The sequence below is a fragment of the Gymnodraco acuticeps genome, unplaced genomic scaffold, assembly GCF_902827175.1.
Source record: "Gymnodraco acuticeps unplaced genomic scaffold, fGymAcu1.1, whole genome shotgun sequence".
NCBI lineage: Eukaryota > Metazoa > Chordata > Actinopteri > Perciformes > Bathydraconidae > Gymnodraco > Gymnodraco acuticeps.
The window spans coordinates 383,769-401,230 of NW_022992041.1; the positions used below are offsets into that span (position 1 = coordinate 383,769).

Here is a 17,462-nt window from a genome sequence, read left to right on the forward strand (position 1 = left end):
ACTGCAGCTCAAGCTGAACATCCTCACCTTCTGTCACCTGGCTTAGATCCCAGCCTGCTATGGCAAGGGGGAACAACACAGAACTCATCAAAACACGTCAAGGACTCTGCACACCGTTTCATCAGTGTGTGCAACGCTGGTGAAGAGGCCTTTTAGACTCTGGTGATTATAAGCCTTCATTTTCTATTCTGGCTCATCAAGCAGCTGTCTAAACAGAGCTGAGTTTGCTCAGGTACCCGTCCCTGGCTGGGGGAAATGCTGTGTGTTAGAGTTATTACCATACACTGTTTTGCATCATTGAACATTTCTGGGTACTCGCCTAGATCCTGACCCACTTTGATGTCTTTGTGTTTCAAATATTTAGATCAAGTGACATCGAGGAAGATAAACGCTCTGCTGTCTGACAGGCTGCATGGAGCAAATGAATAAAACAAATGCAAGATTCAGGGGTGAATGTTTTAATGAAATAAGCCTGTTTACACATTTGGGCATATTCATGAAATCCCTTTGCATCCATAAATATAAGCAGTGAGTTATCTTCTGCTTCAAATCTGACTCGTTAGCCCTGCAAGCTGTGAGTCGAACATGTTGCGAGACGCTGAGATGTGCCCGGTTTACGATGCCATCGATTTATTGTTTTGTGAATCCAACATGAACAAACAAATTCAGGGAGAAGACATTCATGAACATTCATTTGAACAGTGGGATGCGCGTATAGCTTCTATCAATCTCAAGTGTTAATCACCGCGCACCATATGTAGAGCTGCAGACAGCGCCATTCATTACCACTACCACTTGGAAAATGACACAAGGTGTGAGCTGTGTCTGGCTGCCGGAGGACATTCTGACGGGCTGCGCTGGTAAAGTAGCTGTGACAGTTGGCCAGGACGCCAGCAGTGGGCTTGACTTGCTTAATGAACTAACATGTTCATGTTGGCAGCACTAAGTGAACCATTTATTATTGAGCTGGGAACAGGTTTGCACAGGTCCGTAATGACAGCAGCCACCAGATGACAACGTTAGATTTACCTCTAAATGTCCAATATTAGAATTGCATTTACTTTAATCCATATCACCGGCCACGATACAACATATTGTTGCGATAAAACTGAACAGAGGGGACATAAAAAACACTTGGATTCTTTAGTTACATTTTTTTTATTGTCCACCAGGAAAAATGTCTCACTGTTGTCTTCTTGTACACTCAACAACCTGCAACACAAAAGAAAGACAAAGAGAAACACATTCTATACTGAAAAGCAAAAAAATAAATAAACAAATACATTCACATATTTAAAAGATTTGAAGGGCCAGGGTAGACATTTGTTTTGGCAAATAGGCTTAGTAGCTTTCTATTTAAAATAAATACATTCATTCTCTATGACTGTATGCTAAATATGTCACTAATTTGGGGAGACTGTTAGCTTAGTTTAGCTAAAGATTATCAAACTGAAAAAAGGTAAAGCTCTGTCTAAAGGGACACAATTCTTCCTACTAACGCCTCCTTATCTGATTTGTTTAGTCCCTACATAAAATAAGTTTAAAACCGAAAATGTATGTTTTCATGGATGCTTTGAGATTGACTACTTCTTACTGTTTCGATATGCTGAGCCAAGCTAACCGTCTCCTGGCAGTAGCTTCATATTTAAAGGTCAGTTATAAGAGTGGTATCAATCATATCATCTAACTCAAAGCAAGAAAGCAAATAAGTCGAAAATGTCAAACTACTCCTTTCCGTCTATAATAATCAGAACTATTTACTTGACGGGCATGTTGTCATCTGTCTGAATTGATTCTGAGGATGTTTGACAAATGACATTGTGTCCTTGTTATGCAGGAGTTGGTAGCCTATATAGCGTGAGCCTCTGAGCCCGATTGTGACATTTGGGCTGGGTGTGCATCAAAGGCAATACAGTAATTCCCCTCCATCCACTGGCTGTCTCTGTACGGAGCCCCCAGTTATAATCTGTCAACATGCGTCTGACATCCAGGGTGATGTTCAGTATGGAGATGCAGCTTTCAGCCAGAGACAATCAGCTCGTCCTTGAGATGGAAATGGAAGGAGATAGACCTCCTCACTCTCACCTCAACCTTTTCAAATGAGCATTTATTGTCTTGTTAGGAACAAATCGGTTCCATTATTCGAGAAAATAAGGCTCTAAGCATGAGAGCTGGCAGCCGTCATATATTTGTTCACACAACCATTGACTGAATTAGCGAGTACAGCGTGTTGCGCTCTCTCTCTCTCTCCCATCACCACAAGCAGATGGTGACTGGAATGTTTTGGAATAGACACATCGAGTTGTGCCACATTTTATTTTCAGTCATACATATTCATACATATATTTTCACTTTTCTTGCCTCATTACCAAGGCAGTGTTAAAAATGATTTTGTATCGGAAAATAATAGGTCCACAATTAAGGAAAAATGTAGACCTTTTCTTGTTGATCTTACTCATCAATCCCCCTTTTGATCCCTGTGGTATTTATTTTCTCATCTAACTCTTGGCAAAAAGCGAAGAGTATTTCAAATAGTTCTGTATAAAGTTCAGTCTTTCGGCCAATTTTACCAACACCAGTCCAAGAAAAAGACTTCAATGTAAAGGAAAGTACATTTAATTTAACAGTCCAACTTAATATAGAATGTGAAACCAATACAATACAAGGACAGATATTATTTGCATGCATTGTAATTCTAACAACGGCTTCCTTACCTGTGAGTCATTTGTCTGTCCTTGTTTCATGTTCCATCTTCATTCCTCTCATCTCTGTGCAACACAAACAAGTTAATACAAACGGTAGTACCTTTATTCTTTACACATAAACAGATGAATAAGCAGAGTATTCACTAAATGGACTAATGTGTATTCTATTAGGAGTGTCGTGGCTGCATAAACATTGTTGCCAAAGGTGATAAACTTGGCAGATCAACAAAAACAAACAGCTGCCAGTTTGTATTGCTCCGAGGCTGCAGCCCAGGACTGCTTAATGTGTAACAATCACCGTGGATCCATGTGTGGAGTAATGGCTAAGAGATGGGAAAACAGCTGCAAAGTCTTTAACCACCTTAGACTCCATCCTTTGAGCAAAGCAAAAAGTAGTGGAGCTTTTTTTTTTTCATCCGTAATTTGTATTTGAAAGTTTTATCAGTGGCATTGACTAAGAAACGCATCAACCTCCGTGGAAGGCTTTGGGATTTTGACTGTTTAGCTGGCAACAGGCTAGTTATTCAAATGGTTGGAGAGCACTTTTGGCAAAGGCTGCATGAACATCAGTGGCTTTCACTGAGTTTCCAGCACTCATCACTTCCAAATCTTAGGTGCAAATAAACATGAGATTTAGTTTTAAGAAAGAATGGGAACACGCCGAAATAGGGGATTATATTTAATGCTTTTCCCAATTCCTCAATTATCGAATCATCATTTTATTCTTGGCAATTATTCTTGAATGACAAAGATCCCTTCATTTGACTGACTGTCCTTGTCTTGTTCCTCGAATGTTTAATTTGAGCTTTGTATTTTGATGAAAAGCCTCTTGTCAGTTTACAGTAATTTATATTTTCTAATATCTTTTTGCATTAGATTGATACAGCAATACTTCATGTAACCTCAACAACTAATCTTTTCGAAACTCGGTACTAAGCAAGAGTCGGCAGCTTTAAAGTTGAAATACGCACCGAGCTCCTCTCCTGACTGATGAAGGGCCCGAACGTGTCTGATGGCTGAGTCCAATCTTCAGTCCTCTAGGAGCAGATTCCCGAGCCTACTGCTCTGCAAAGAAGTAGAAAGTAAGAAAATGCTTTTTTGCAGAAAGGGAGCATGATTTTAAATGGTGCTACAGTACTGCAGAGTTGGACTGTCGATTATTTTTACAATACAGCTGAACAGCACTTCAGCACAGATTGCAGCATCACTGTGGAACAAACTCAACCAGCGTAAATCTTTTTGACCAACCTCTTCAGGCAACTAGTTGTTTATCATATAATAATATGTGAAACACATAGGTTGATAAGCATGCTTTCCCCATTTAAAAAACGTTTGGATGAAATATTTTATTAAATCTACAGTTTTGATTCTAACAAAAATATATTGCTCCTCTGAAACCTATAATACACATTTTAAATTATTTGCAAAAATTAATATAATTTGTTTTCCAAGTTTACAATAACTTCAAACAACAGTTTGTCTTTTGACACATACAACTTTAAGATCTTTTTGAGACTTATTATTGACTGACTCAATGGATTCAGAGAAAAATAGGAGCTTTTCCACTTCTTCACAAGTATTTATTAACTGATATTATTGTTGGTGTTGCTGTCCGATCACTTTGCGTGCCACACTGCATTTGATTCCAAACATACAACGCAAAGAGACGGGGATAACATATTTTCAGGTTTTGATTTGCATATAAACAAGATGGATCTACTTGCTAATATATTCTTAGCAGCATGGCTATTGCTAGCAGCCTGTTTACCTTCCAAAGTAATAATGGAGAATGGAGAAGTCTATTTTTTTTACAAATCACGCACTCATACAACTATTGGTGCTGTTTCTTGCTCTTCTGGGTCAGCTTTGTTCATAAATCTTGTTATGTATCAACAGCACAAGTGTGCAATTAAGATGGTAAGCCTTTGAATACATTTTCAAAAGAATTGCACTTTCGGAAGAAATGTCAGAAGAAGAGCATGAATTATGAATAGGCCGGCAGCTATCTGTCCATGGGGATTAAATGAAGCTGCATTTGCAAAGCTTTAAAACACAGGTCGGGGTGAGAAATATAAACAAATAGGATTTAATGCAGAAACAGCATAAAAGAAAAGATACAATTTAGTAAATGTAGGTATGGTGATAATATTACTTTTGTTTACTTAAGTTCTGCAGCTTTGTTTTTTTACATTTTGTTTGTACAATGCATCTACCCAACCTACACTTCTCCTCAAAGCAGCCTTACTGTGATACTCTGCTCCTCAACTGGCAGATGATAAATTACCTCCAATCACACTGCACTTTAGTAAAGTTTTCTTTCCTTTATTCCTTTTGTTTCCATTCTTTTAATTGCATGTCTTCGCTTTATTGTGTTTTAAATGAGATGTCAGATTTATAAAAACTGCGTATTAAACCATTTTTAGTTGATGTTAATGAGCTTTAATGGTGTATTCGTAAGAGGAAAATTATATTTCAATCCTTTGATAGTGTGCACAGTAGGGCAAGAAAATGTTATGCTTAAAGGTCACCTATTATGCAGAATCCACTTTTGTATGTATTTTATACAGAAACATGTGTCCCCTCTGTGTAAAGAGATTCTGAACATTTCAGGGAAAAAGATTCTCTCACTTTTTGTCCTGATCCATTTATATAAAAACCTGTCAGAAAATGAGCTGATCAGATTTTGGCCACTTTATGAGGTCATAAAGATTTTTTGGCTTGTGTAACCATTAGCCAATAACCAGCCAAGGTAATACCCCCACCCTCCCCCCCCCACCACCTTATCACCTGAAGCCAATGTGTTCTTTTTAACCAAATATCTCACAAAGGGGCGTGGGGAGTGGCACCTTATTTTCTGTTTGGTATTTGGAGCCAAACACTTCAGAGACATGTTTTGTATATATCTGAGACCTATACTATATTGATGAAAAACAGTATAATAGGGGACCTTTAATCCCAAAAAATTGACAAGTTCAATTGTTAGATAACATTTAGTATCGAAATCAACAGTTATCCATTAACCAATAGGAAGTTGGGTGTGTTTTAAACTGTAAGCCATGAGTCTGAGTAACAATTTAACGTCTTTGCAAATTGGTGGGTAAATTAAATCCATCATGAAGGCAGGATGAGCTAAACCTTCAGATGTTCTGTTCATTATGTCATTTAAATGTTAGACCTAAATGATTACAACAACCCTCGCTTCAAGTGTTGTAATTTGCATTGAACGTGACAAACTAACAACATAATAATAATATTTCCACTCACCTGTGGTCTCTGCTTTGACCAAATCACACAGTAGTGTGTTTCTTTAACTAAAGAGAAAAACAAAGAAATATAAGGAATGTGTTATTTTATTATTATAATGTATCATCAATAATAAATAGGTGACAGACTTCATGCAATATGTAATAAAACAAGCACAGAACATTTATACCATTTCATCACTGTGAAAAAAGTAAACCAATTCAGAATATCTTGAAACTTTATGAGTTTTGAGCAAATGTTTGGAATTTATTCACTGATGTTTAGTTTCCGGACATTATTTTTAGTATCTTTTATTATTTTTTTCTTTTAAATCAGTTTAGCTGAAATTCCTTATGGACTATTTAGTCAGCGATAGGAAGGGATTTTATTTGGCGTTAAAAAGGGCAGGTTTACTTTTTTTTAAGTGGAAGTTAGCATTTTGCGATTATATTAGTATTATTATTAGGGTTACCTGCTTAGTGTTTAGTCTTCTTTTCAGTCCCGTGATCTACACTCTTAATGTGGGTCGGGCTTCAGGTGTACTAATCAGAGGAGAATTCAAATTTCTAAAATGGACGTCAGCTGTGATGCACGGAAACTGTATATAAACAGTGCATATACAGCTTTTCTCAGGTTAAATGACAAAATGCAGAAAGAGGTTAGCAGAGACAAGGATGAGACGCAGATAAAAGACACACTGAGTGCACACTATCAGAGTGAACATCAAGATCTACTTCCTGAATGGCCCATTATGCTCTTCACGAGGCAGCTTCAAACGCCGAGGGTATTATTATGACAGTAATATATGGGGACTTCTTACCTCTTTTAACTCCATATCATTCTCAGAGTCAATCTGTGTCTCTTTAATGATGTAAAACCTCACAGAATGGATTAAAGAAAGAAGTTTATTAGTTTCCAAATGATCAAAGATTCAAGGACGATTGAGCAGGAATATAAATTATTTAACAAATGAGTGGTTTGGGACAGGTTGGTGGGCTTTCTTTATGAAACGAGTTAGCCGCTACCTGGAAGCACATGTTATGGTTAACAAAAAATACGGATTAATAGCTCCTATTTAGAGAGTCTTACACACTGCGTTGAGGTTTATGTTGTTTTATTAAATGCTTTATGTACAAATACAGGTTACACACAGAACAAAGCATGCATTAGAAATGACACACTGTACATTGCTGTTTGCTTTCAAGCCAAAACATTTTTTTAATTTGTCATGATTACGGTTTCACACATATAATTTAATTCACAACATAACTAAGGCTAACTTTAGTCGTACCAACTCAGTTTTAACATTAAGTCATCTGAGGTTCATATCGCTATCAGTTAGGCTTAGGGGGAAACTTGAGGTGCGATTTAGATTTCGGAAAAACATTTCATATGAGTCCAGGCTATTTAGTCACTTAGCATTCAGGTCTTCAATTCTGGACAATGTTTGGTTTCCATCTGTTGCCCTTAATGGAGTTTGTCAGGTCATTTGTGCTCAGAGCGATTTGTGTTTCTCTGTCTGTCACCATAAAAAAGATGAAAAGTTAAAGTCACAGCTGGAATCAAAACAGGAAGTGAAGCGTCTCCAGACAAACACTTTATCTGCAGACGCTTCAAAAGACAAATTAACCACAGAAGAGTTTATGTGCGCAAAATGCGTACATGAAGCGCTACGTCATGAACGCAAGAAATCATACCCTCGTGGGGGCGCGCTCATGTGATTGGCTTAGAATGAAGGAGACATCTGATTGGCTCTAGATAGAAAAAATTACAAGTACGAATCGGGTGACCATCAGGGGAGTCTCAAAAAGCCCACACACGAATGCACAGCGATCCATGCACAGAAAGTTGTTTGTGTTTGCAGGTGCAGCGGATTTAAACGGAAAACAAATATGTGAGGATCAAAAATACATATGTAAAACTTTTTTCTGTATTTGGATTTTATTTACATGTATATGAAACGGAACACATTTGTGTGGATCCGGAAATACAAGTGTGAATCCTTTTGCGGATCATGAAGTACAAGTGTGAATCCTTCTGTGTGCATGCGTATTATGAGTCTGTTCTGAGCCCATACAGAACTGCTTTAGATTTATTTTCAAACAAGCCAAACAATTTACACATTTTGTGGAAGAAACATGTCTGGTAGAAGCGTGTCAGAACCGAACACATTTTAGCTGTAGGGTATGAGTCTGGGAAAGATCCACTTAAACCAGACTGAGCCTATAGCCAGACCAATCAGTGAACTGTGGAGGAAGGGGATGGAGGTTGAAAAAAGCTCATTTTAAATTTGAGGTAACGTTGGATTTGCAGCTGTTCCTGGTTTTCAGACCCATCCTGTCTTTACGCTCATATTGAGTGATCCACAATTAGCTAAGCCGATGTGGACGCAATTTTTCTTTACCATGGACACAATACTTTTGCACCTTGTAGTGTGTCATAGTGGAGGACAATAGACATGGGATGTTTCACACAATTTTCAATATTCTAATCTACCTTTTAATGCTGTGTTGAATGACGTTGACGCATAGGAACAAAGAAATTATGAATATGACTAATATGAGCACCTTAAAAGGCACACATATTGTTTTCCTGGCATTACAGGCGTTGGCTAGTTAACCCTATTATTAACTGCACTAAAGGCAATGAATGCAAACTATTTCTCAAACATTACTCTGCAGTTTAATGTCAGAAATCTGAAATATTAGTACTTTTTTTGGGAGGGGGCAGGGGCAGAGGGGGGGATGAATTTAAAAGCTAAAAACAACCTTCCCCTACATGAATGAATGTCTCTTTTTTTTTACCTCTGCATTTATAAAAACTGAATACTTCAATAATGTGTTACATATCAGGATATTGTGCTTAATGGGTTTTTTTTTGTATCCAAAGGAGACGAACAAAAAAAGGGAAACATTTCAACATTTTATGAGGAATTTAAAAAATATATAAAAAGTTTGAAATAGGAGGTCACATATCTGGAGCACCTTCAGTATCTACCATAGGGATGTTTTCTGTAGCCCCCTCTTGTCAGCCGTAAAACAGGGGCTTTGTGACTTGGACGGGAAGTCCCCCAGTCCTCCTCTGCAAAAAGAGTTAACACACATTGAAGGCAGCTGCTTCGTTCACTGTGCTGCCATAACTTCTTTAAGCTCGGGTGTTTCATACCTTCCTTTCACAACCCGTTTAACTAAAGCCAAGAACATTCAAACCAGAAAATGTTATCCCAGCGTCTCCCCACAGAAAATACATTTCACAAGCACTTGCCCTCTGTTGGCCCACTCCTGAGATCTGACTGTCAGCAGCCCCTTCCTTGAAGCCAAATTACATAAAGATGGCACCTCTGCTGCATGGCACATTGCACTGCTTCCTAATAAGAAAGTGTTTATGGAGCAGAAAATCAAATCATTGCCCCCTTGGTTTTGGGTTTGGTACGACCTCAACACCCCAATGCACAATTCATCGTGCTAAAAATGAATGAGCCTGCAGACCCTCTGTGACGACCAGCTTACTGCACCGCGCCGCTGTCATGGGACAACCAACGTTTGGTGATTTGAAAGGTTTTGATTCAATTAAAGGTGTACATGTTTTATTAATGGTTTGAGGAATGGAAATATGCTTGTGCTTATCTGACAGCAGGGATGTGTGCACAGCAGTGGTAAATAAGCCAATAGTGACAGCTTTTCTGGAATAAGCCAATGAGGGCACATATCCAAAAGGCAAACACACTCCCCCTTTTACAACGGGCATCGGTTCAGAAATATCAGTACAGCAGCAGACAGCATTGTGTGGCCAATACTCTTTTCTTGTGAGGAATTTAAATGAGGTCCAAGGATGTTTCTCAAAAAGTCTGTTTTTAAAATCATACACCGTCTTGTCTACAAATTCAAGAAATTCAATTCAACAAAACGGGGAAATTGCTTTTGTGAAACATTACTGGCTTAAATTCAGGTGCAATGATGACACTGGAAAACACGCCATGTGTTATCGCAGATATTGCTGTATGTGCTAAACTGACTATGGGGTGATAGGATGACGTGATGTGATTTTATCACGGATTGCAATTCAAAACACAATAAGTTATACAATGTGAATTCCCATTAATGCAATAATTATAAATATCCTCACTTTAGTGACTTGAAAGACTTTCTCAATATCGTTAAGAAGGAATAAAACATTTCTGAAATACAGAAATTGTCTTGCAAGAAATCCCAGACTTTTATTAATGCAGCTGAACCTTTGGAATTATCATAACCTTATTTAAGATTGTTTGTTTGTGCCCTATCTTAATTTTCAAATAACCTACCAATTAATAATTATTTCCAACTTCATTTATGCTTTCATAGTGTTATATTACATAACGGCAAACTATTGACAGTGGGAGCAAATCGAGAGAGAAGAGGTGACACATGAAGGGTGGGACTCATATTTGTATAGATGTTCAGCTTACAGAAATAAACAGTACTTACCATAGTTGTTATAGGTCTCATCACTGTTGCCATGTCCATATTCATAATATTCTGAAATACTAAAAGAGGACACATTGAAAATAGTTAATATCAAGAACAACAAGCATTTGTCAAGAATCCCGTAAAATATGAAAAGATGCTGACATATTTTCTTTAGGTAAAAATAATTTTAAATATACATGAGGTTGGCAATGTGTTTTATCTTATCATATACTTTCTTAACATGTCACACAAAGCCATGTTTTTGGAAAGCTCTGTAATTTCCAGTAAGCGCTGGCTCTGAAGTTTTCATCAACTTTACTAAGTATTTCTTCAGACAAACACAGCTGTAGTGAGAATTGACGGCAGCTTGACGGTGTACGTTTGATTAAAAACACCTACAGTGCCATGTTGCTCGCTAATATCTTTTTAATTATTTTTGGATTCCAGTGAAGAAGTCTAAGATATTTAGGGTTTTGGATTCACAGACAAAAGGCCAATTTGTTTTGGGATTTATTAACAGTACCTTTTATCATATTTCATTATGAGTGACAGTGGACATATGGTGACTGTGCGTGTGCATGCGTGCGTATAAACATCACCTCTTTGCCTGATTGCTGTAGTTTTCCTCGTAGGCTTCGTAACTGTCGTCGTCGTATTCTCCACCGTACCCATCGTCGTAGCCCTGTGAGGAAACACAGTTATTAAAGTCGACTTGCCTCCAAATCTCTATCCAGTCTAACTGGGTAGAGGTGAATGTAAAACGATCAATACTTAGCTCCCTAGGCAAAGTCCATTACTTTGTGTCCATAATAAGAGAGGGAACAGGAAAAATTCCTGTCCAACAGAGATTATTGATTCAGGCTTGCAGGGGAGCATGTCTCACTACTGGAGCATGATGGACAGCTTCTGACTCTCACACTGCAATATGGATCTGAACTATTGATAAGTAGCTACTTGAGAATCGCGCACAGAAAGCCAGCAAGTAGAGTCATGTTAAATAACAATTCAAATGGCTTAACAGCATGCACAGCAACAACAAAGAATTGCTGTATAAAGAATGTCAGTATTTGTACCTCCCATGCTGCTGTGAAGCAAGAACTAACCGCTAACTAACCGCACAGCTCTTCTGTTCTCTTCCAAAACAGATTCTCTGTCGTGTTTGATGAGAAATCTGACAGTTTCATTAATGCTATATGTAATTGCGTGATAACAAAAAGCTGTCAACATGTCGTTTTAGTTTTTGTTGACAAATGGTCAAAGAAGAGAGTACATTCTATTGCAGGATTGAGCCTCCAGTCCTAATATTCAGTTAAGAACCATCCACATCAGAAGACTCCGAGGCTTTGCATGTAACCTGGTTTTGAAACAATTCAAGTAACCATTATAACTTGGTTAGATGAACAAGAAACCACAGAGGGGCGCGCTAAGAAGCTTTTAACATCAAACTATTTGAATAGGAAATTGATTACTATAGCATCTCATCACTTGAATGATCAGTCGGTTTTCTTCTTTTTTGTATCACTGTTACACTTAAAGGTGTCATTTCCACAGGAGGTAGAGAAGACATGTCCCCCTCACCTTTACAAATCCAATTGCTCATCAAAGTTGCTTTCAAATCAAGACTGTGCACTCGCAGCAGTTACGTTTTAGGAGCAGATATTACTACTTTAGGGCTCATGTTTTTTGGATAGAAAAAAATATGAATGTTATGTATTTAAAGCTAGTTCTCCTAGGACACTATTTACTGTACACTCATGCCTCTCAAATAAGGAAGCTAGTATTGGTCAGTTGAATGATAAAGCAGTCATTTATGTACCATTTTTATTCCAATCTAATTTCAATACTGCTACATTTTTCTGTACACAATATAAATAATTTCATTATTTCTTAGATTGAGATGCATGTACATTTATATAAATGAAGGAAACACATCTGTCTTTAGATCGGTCACCCACTTCTGAAACCAAACAGTGTGTGGACTGATCTATCTGAAGAGTGTACTCCACACAATATTCAGTTTAATGGTTTATTCATGACAGAGGGGATAATGAATCCCGGCGGACAAAAGGTTTACGTAAACAGCTTAACCTGAATAACACCTCCACTGGAATAAGGCCAAAGTGTGTGAAGAACAGTAAACGTAGCCATTGTCTGCTCTTGTAATTGTGGGATCTCGCTCATCGAAGATATTTAGTAGAGTTTAAAGTGCTTATGTTTCTTTTTTCATCATGATCTAATCTCTTCTAATCCTTCAAAGCTTTGCTATTTAAAATTGAGCTCCATGTAGATGCATGTGTGCAGCTCATCTTAGAGATCGAATACATTTTAAATCAGCAGGATGGGATGTGTTGAGAGGCTTCAATAACCTGACGGGGTTTTAACAGTCCATTGTTCCTGTATGCCTGTAACAATAGAGTAATATCATCTTTCTTTAGGTGTCGCTGCTTTTGGTAATGCTTTATGACACCAAAGCATATTGGTGTGGAGGACATCAAGTGCAGCAACACAAATAAATTACATTTTCCTGTTCACTCTCTCCCTCTAATGACGGGTATAGCTGACTCAAAAAGCTCTGGTTCCTGTGTGGCTTCATTTTTGGAAACATGAATTTGACTAAATTAAAGTCAGGGATTAAGTTGTTCAGGGGATCCAATACTTCTCCCTTTCTTGCACAAGTCTTTTCCCACAAAGGCCGAGTCAGAGACCTGCGTATCTCAGTAATTGACCGGTTTTGTTAGCAATCCCACGTGACAAATCGCTCCACGCTGGACTATAAATGTAAAGAGATCAGTGGACTAATTTCAGTCAAATGTGTTATTATATAAACCTTCAGTCTTGATAGAGTTATGCAGGAATAAAGTAATGTAGCCTAAGACTTGAGTTCTTTATAGTAATATAGTATCATTTAAAGTGTGATTCTATTAGTAGCCTTTTATACAAATTATGAAAAATAACTCAACAAAATTACATTGATGCTGAATTCATTTGAACCCCTCTTGTGTCAGCATAATGTTTGTTGTAGCTGTTTGTTAACTGGAAGTGTGTGTGTGTGTGTGTGTGTGTGTGTGTGTGTGTGTGTGTGTGTGTGTGTGTGTGTACCAGTTATCTCGGTGTCAAGCTGCTGTTTCCAAAGATGGCAGCTGTCCAGTTCATGCTTTTACATCTAGAGAATGTGAGGCTACTTAAAAAAAAAAACATAGTTTCCAACCTTACACTGTATTCTAAAGAAGCTTTGGGCCATACTGTTAGGTATTTCTTCAAAACCTTAAAGCTTTTGGATCCTGTAAGTGAAGGTTAATTGACTGTGGGCCCACATGGAGGAGAGCATTATGTCTTTGTACATCTATAGTCTTACTTTATCATCTTTCTGAAACAAATAAACTGACTGAATAAACTGTGTTTATCTCTTCAACATAAGCAACTAGTGTTAGCATGTCTGTCTAAACTGCTTATACTAGCTTTCTTAGACAGTAGCACAATGAGATCAAAAGATCTACCTACAGGGCCGCCCCTGCCCAATCTGTGTCTCGAGCGCGCGCGGGGGTGCTAGTGGACTAAACGGCGGATAAACTGTGTACACTAATTGCGCCGCATAAGCGCATAATAGTGCACTGCATTTGCGCTTCAGATGAGGAGGTGAGGCCCCCTCATAACTGCATGAACCCGTATGGCACAATACAACTCAGACTGGCTTACCTGTACGTCAATTAAGTGGCAAATGCCATAGTAAGGATGGATGATAGGCTTTATTTTTCCTTATTTTTTTTTCAATGGCATGCGATCTACCCACACTACCTTTGCGGTCGATCGCGATCGACGTATTGGGCACCCCTGCCCTAGTACATAAGTAATGTGAGACAGATCATTTAATTGTTGTTTCCAACAGGATGGGTCTCTGCGTACACAACGTTCAATCAATCAATCAATGTTTATTTATATAGCCCAATATCACAAATGTTACATTTGTCTCAGTGGTCTTCACAGTTTGTACAGAATATCAGAATGACAATACGACACCGTCTGTCCTTAGACCCTCACATCGTACAAGGAAAAACTTCCGGAGAAAACCCACAGTTTAAAGGGAAAAATGGGAGAAACCTCAGGGAGAGCAACAGAGGAGGGATCCCTCTCCCAGGACGGACAGACGTGCAATAGATACCGTGTGTAAAATAAAACGTTGTCTCTCTTATGCTTCCTGGTCACAATTACGTGGATTATACACAATTTGATTTTGTGGGATATACAAATAAGAGTAAATTCCTTTATGTTGCTACAAAAAAGTCTGTGAGAACAGCTTGAAATATTTGTTTAACTTTTTTATTTGTAAAATGGACAAATCTGAATAGCACTGTTAGTAAGAAGCACTACAACCCATGCAATATACTGTATAATCCTTTAATTCAGCATCAGCTCAGAAAGAACATAACAAAACATCTGTCTTATCTCTCAGCTTACCTCGGTATTAATTTGACATACGACACAGGCTTGGGTTCGACAAGGTGTTATGTGTGAATAGCCCGGCCCCTAATTAATGAGGCTTGATTCCACAAGTTTGACTCATCTGCAAAAACAATTAACACTGGTCCTTTTTAACAAGGCAGAGGGAATAAATCAAATATTAACACAAGGGTGGAGAGTCCTCGCTCAGTGTAATTAGGACAGCAAGAACCTAAAGGCCCTTAGCACTGTGCTTCATTATCAATTGACAACCTGTATGGCCCCTGACAGTGACTGATCTTCATGGGGGGCTGCCTGTGAGTGCCTCTCCACGCCGCAGAGTGTGCAGGAGAATGAGATTTGCAGCCTTTTGTCTCAGTGAATCGATGCTGCTCTTTACCGCCTTCTACCTGTGCAAATTCAAAAAGCAAGAGCCCTTTGTTGTTTGTTTAACGCCTGAAGTAGGAGATCACTTTTGAATATATTCACTCAACTTGTGTCATGGTTAAATGCGAGAAAAGGGCTAATCTCTCCACGTGAGATTGATCCTTAAATGCTTTCAAGAAAGGTGACATTAAACAACATCGTGTTCGTCATTTTTTGGCTGAACGGATGCTCGAGAACAAAACAAACAAGTCTTCAGATGTAATCGCAGTACTTGGTGTGCTTGTAGGGTTTAGCATTAAGCTTCTGTCTGCTTCTTCCTTCACACTGGGCTTCAGTGCCTGATGATATCCAACTGGAGCCATTATGCATTGTACCTGAGTCTTTTTCTCTATTATATAATCGAGTGGAAGTGTGTGTCATACTGTACAACTGTTTTAATAAACAGAAGGGTTCTGCATGGAGAATTTGCATAATTATTCTAACAAATGTGAACTCAGCAGTGTATCCCAACCCATTGTTACAAAGCAATTAAAGGTGGCCTGAGAAACCGCTCAGCTACAAGAAATATACAGAATCTCACACATCTTTTTTTGTTCATGAAATAGATGATATGGGGAGAATTTTCCCCCCGTTTCAAAAGGGTGTCCTTTTGCCTTTTCCACAGTAGATATATTAGATTTTCTTTCTTCAAAGCCCCCCAAAGCTCTGTGCTCTGTAATCGTATTATGGCATTTCCCGCACTGCCTCGGTATGGTTGCAGGGCTCAGGTTTAAAAACCAAGCTATGTGTTTCAATTTTTACCAGCAATTTGTACAATTCATGGTCGTCTGTCAGCGACAGATTCCTGCATGACTCTCCAGATTCCTCTCTTCTATCATCAGCCCTGACATTTAAAGATAAGATGTGATCCAGATGGGATTTGATCTTTAACATTAAACTGAGGCCATGGTCCCAGTCTATACAAAATGCCATCAATCACATCTTTAATCTCCCTCTGCTTTCCCTTTGCGCCTTCTTCACGGAGGAACTTATCCTGATCACAGTGCCACACGCTGCTCTTTCCGGGGGATTAGTAACATTTATTCATTACGGCCTGTTTAAAAGTCACACAATCCTGGTTATTACTGGTAATTTTAGCAGATGCACACACCTGAGGCAACTGAACCTATCTTAGTATAAATGTGCTTATTTGGAAACCATAAAATACACAAATTCATATTCTGAAAAGTGGCACCACATCGAATCACATGCTGTTTTTATATGAGCTTAATAGTGTGAAAACATGTTCTCTGGTACCAGTGTAAATCAAATAAAAAATGCAAATGACAGAGAAAAGAACGGCTGATTGCTGAACTCGTGGTAATTTATCTCTAGAAAATACTGAATGACAGATCTGCATTTCAGGCACTTTCACTGTCAGGAGGAACAACAGTGTTGTGCTTAGGTGGCCCACTTTCATTTGTGAATAGATGATGTGCTTTGAATTCATTTTTCAATGCTCAGACCATTCATAATTAATAAGAAACTCTTCACCTTAAAAGGACCAGACTTCTTCTTTTTAAAGTGAAAACAATTCTTTATGGATAACTGAATCACTGAAGTGAACATCAATTTATCTGAAATGATGCTAAAACCCCACCGGCACTCGCACTTCAGCGTATGAGACGCAGATTTTTGACAGACACAAAGCAGATCATTTTGCTGCAATATGTTAACATCTCTCCTTAAAAGTCTGACTTCTAGATTAGAAGGGTTTCATTGGACGATGTGAAGAATCTGATAAATACCCGGCTGACCTGGACTATAACAAATCTGTTTGGCTCATTATGTGGAGGTGGTATTTATATATAGACTCAACCTCCTATAACCCACTTCACTTCTGAATGGTTGCTATCCTTTAAGAGGATAATAATAGTCACTGTCACTGTATTAGTTTTACAACACTGACCGTGTGACAGAGTACATTCATCACTACAGCCTCCAGAGGAAGCCCTGTTACACGATGACCTGCTCCACAGCAGAAACACAGGAACTGTTTATAGGAACTTCACCCCAATGTATAGTCTGTCAGTCATTTACTTTACACAATGACTGCAAACTACATGATTCATGAAAAACTGCATGCATATGCGCTAGTTATAGATAAGCAATCCTGGGCCATTTAGTCTCTGGCAGGAAATTGTAAAGCAATGTTTAAAAATGTTGTGCTTAAAAGGATGTAGGACAATGCAACTCCAAAATG

The 17,462-nt window shown here is 38.4% G+C and overlaps 1 protein-coding gene across 3 annotated transcripts in view; it reads right to left on the reverse strand.

Annotated features, from left to right (window-relative positions):
- Positions 1-1,142: 1,142 nt before the first annotated feature.
- Positions 1,143-17,462, reverse strand: part of khdrbs2 (KH domain containing, RNA binding, signal transduction associated 2) — a 76,858-nt gene continuing 60,538 nt past the window's right edge. Inside the window, exons 7-13 of one of the 3 annotated variants that reach the window (XR_004567625.1) lie at positions 10,996-11,078; positions 10,415-10,473; positions 8,946-9,029; positions 5,972-6,016; positions 3,677-3,778; positions 2,715-2,768; positions 1,143-1,212 (exon numbers count right to left, since the gene is read on the reverse strand). Coding sequence is in view for 2 of the 3 variants with exons in the window: in XM_034201871.1 (XP_034057762.1) it covers positions 8,935-9,029; positions 10,415-10,473; positions 10,996-11,078 (237 nt within the window). In the remaining variant the exon portion in view is untranslated. Of the gene's footprint in view, positions 1,213-2,714; positions 2,769-3,676; positions 3,779-5,971; positions 6,017-8,810; positions 9,030-10,414; positions 10,474-10,995; positions 11,079-17,462 lie in introns of those variants that run through there. The other 2 variants (XM_034201871.1, XM_034201870.1) reach the window with 2 other exon arrangements.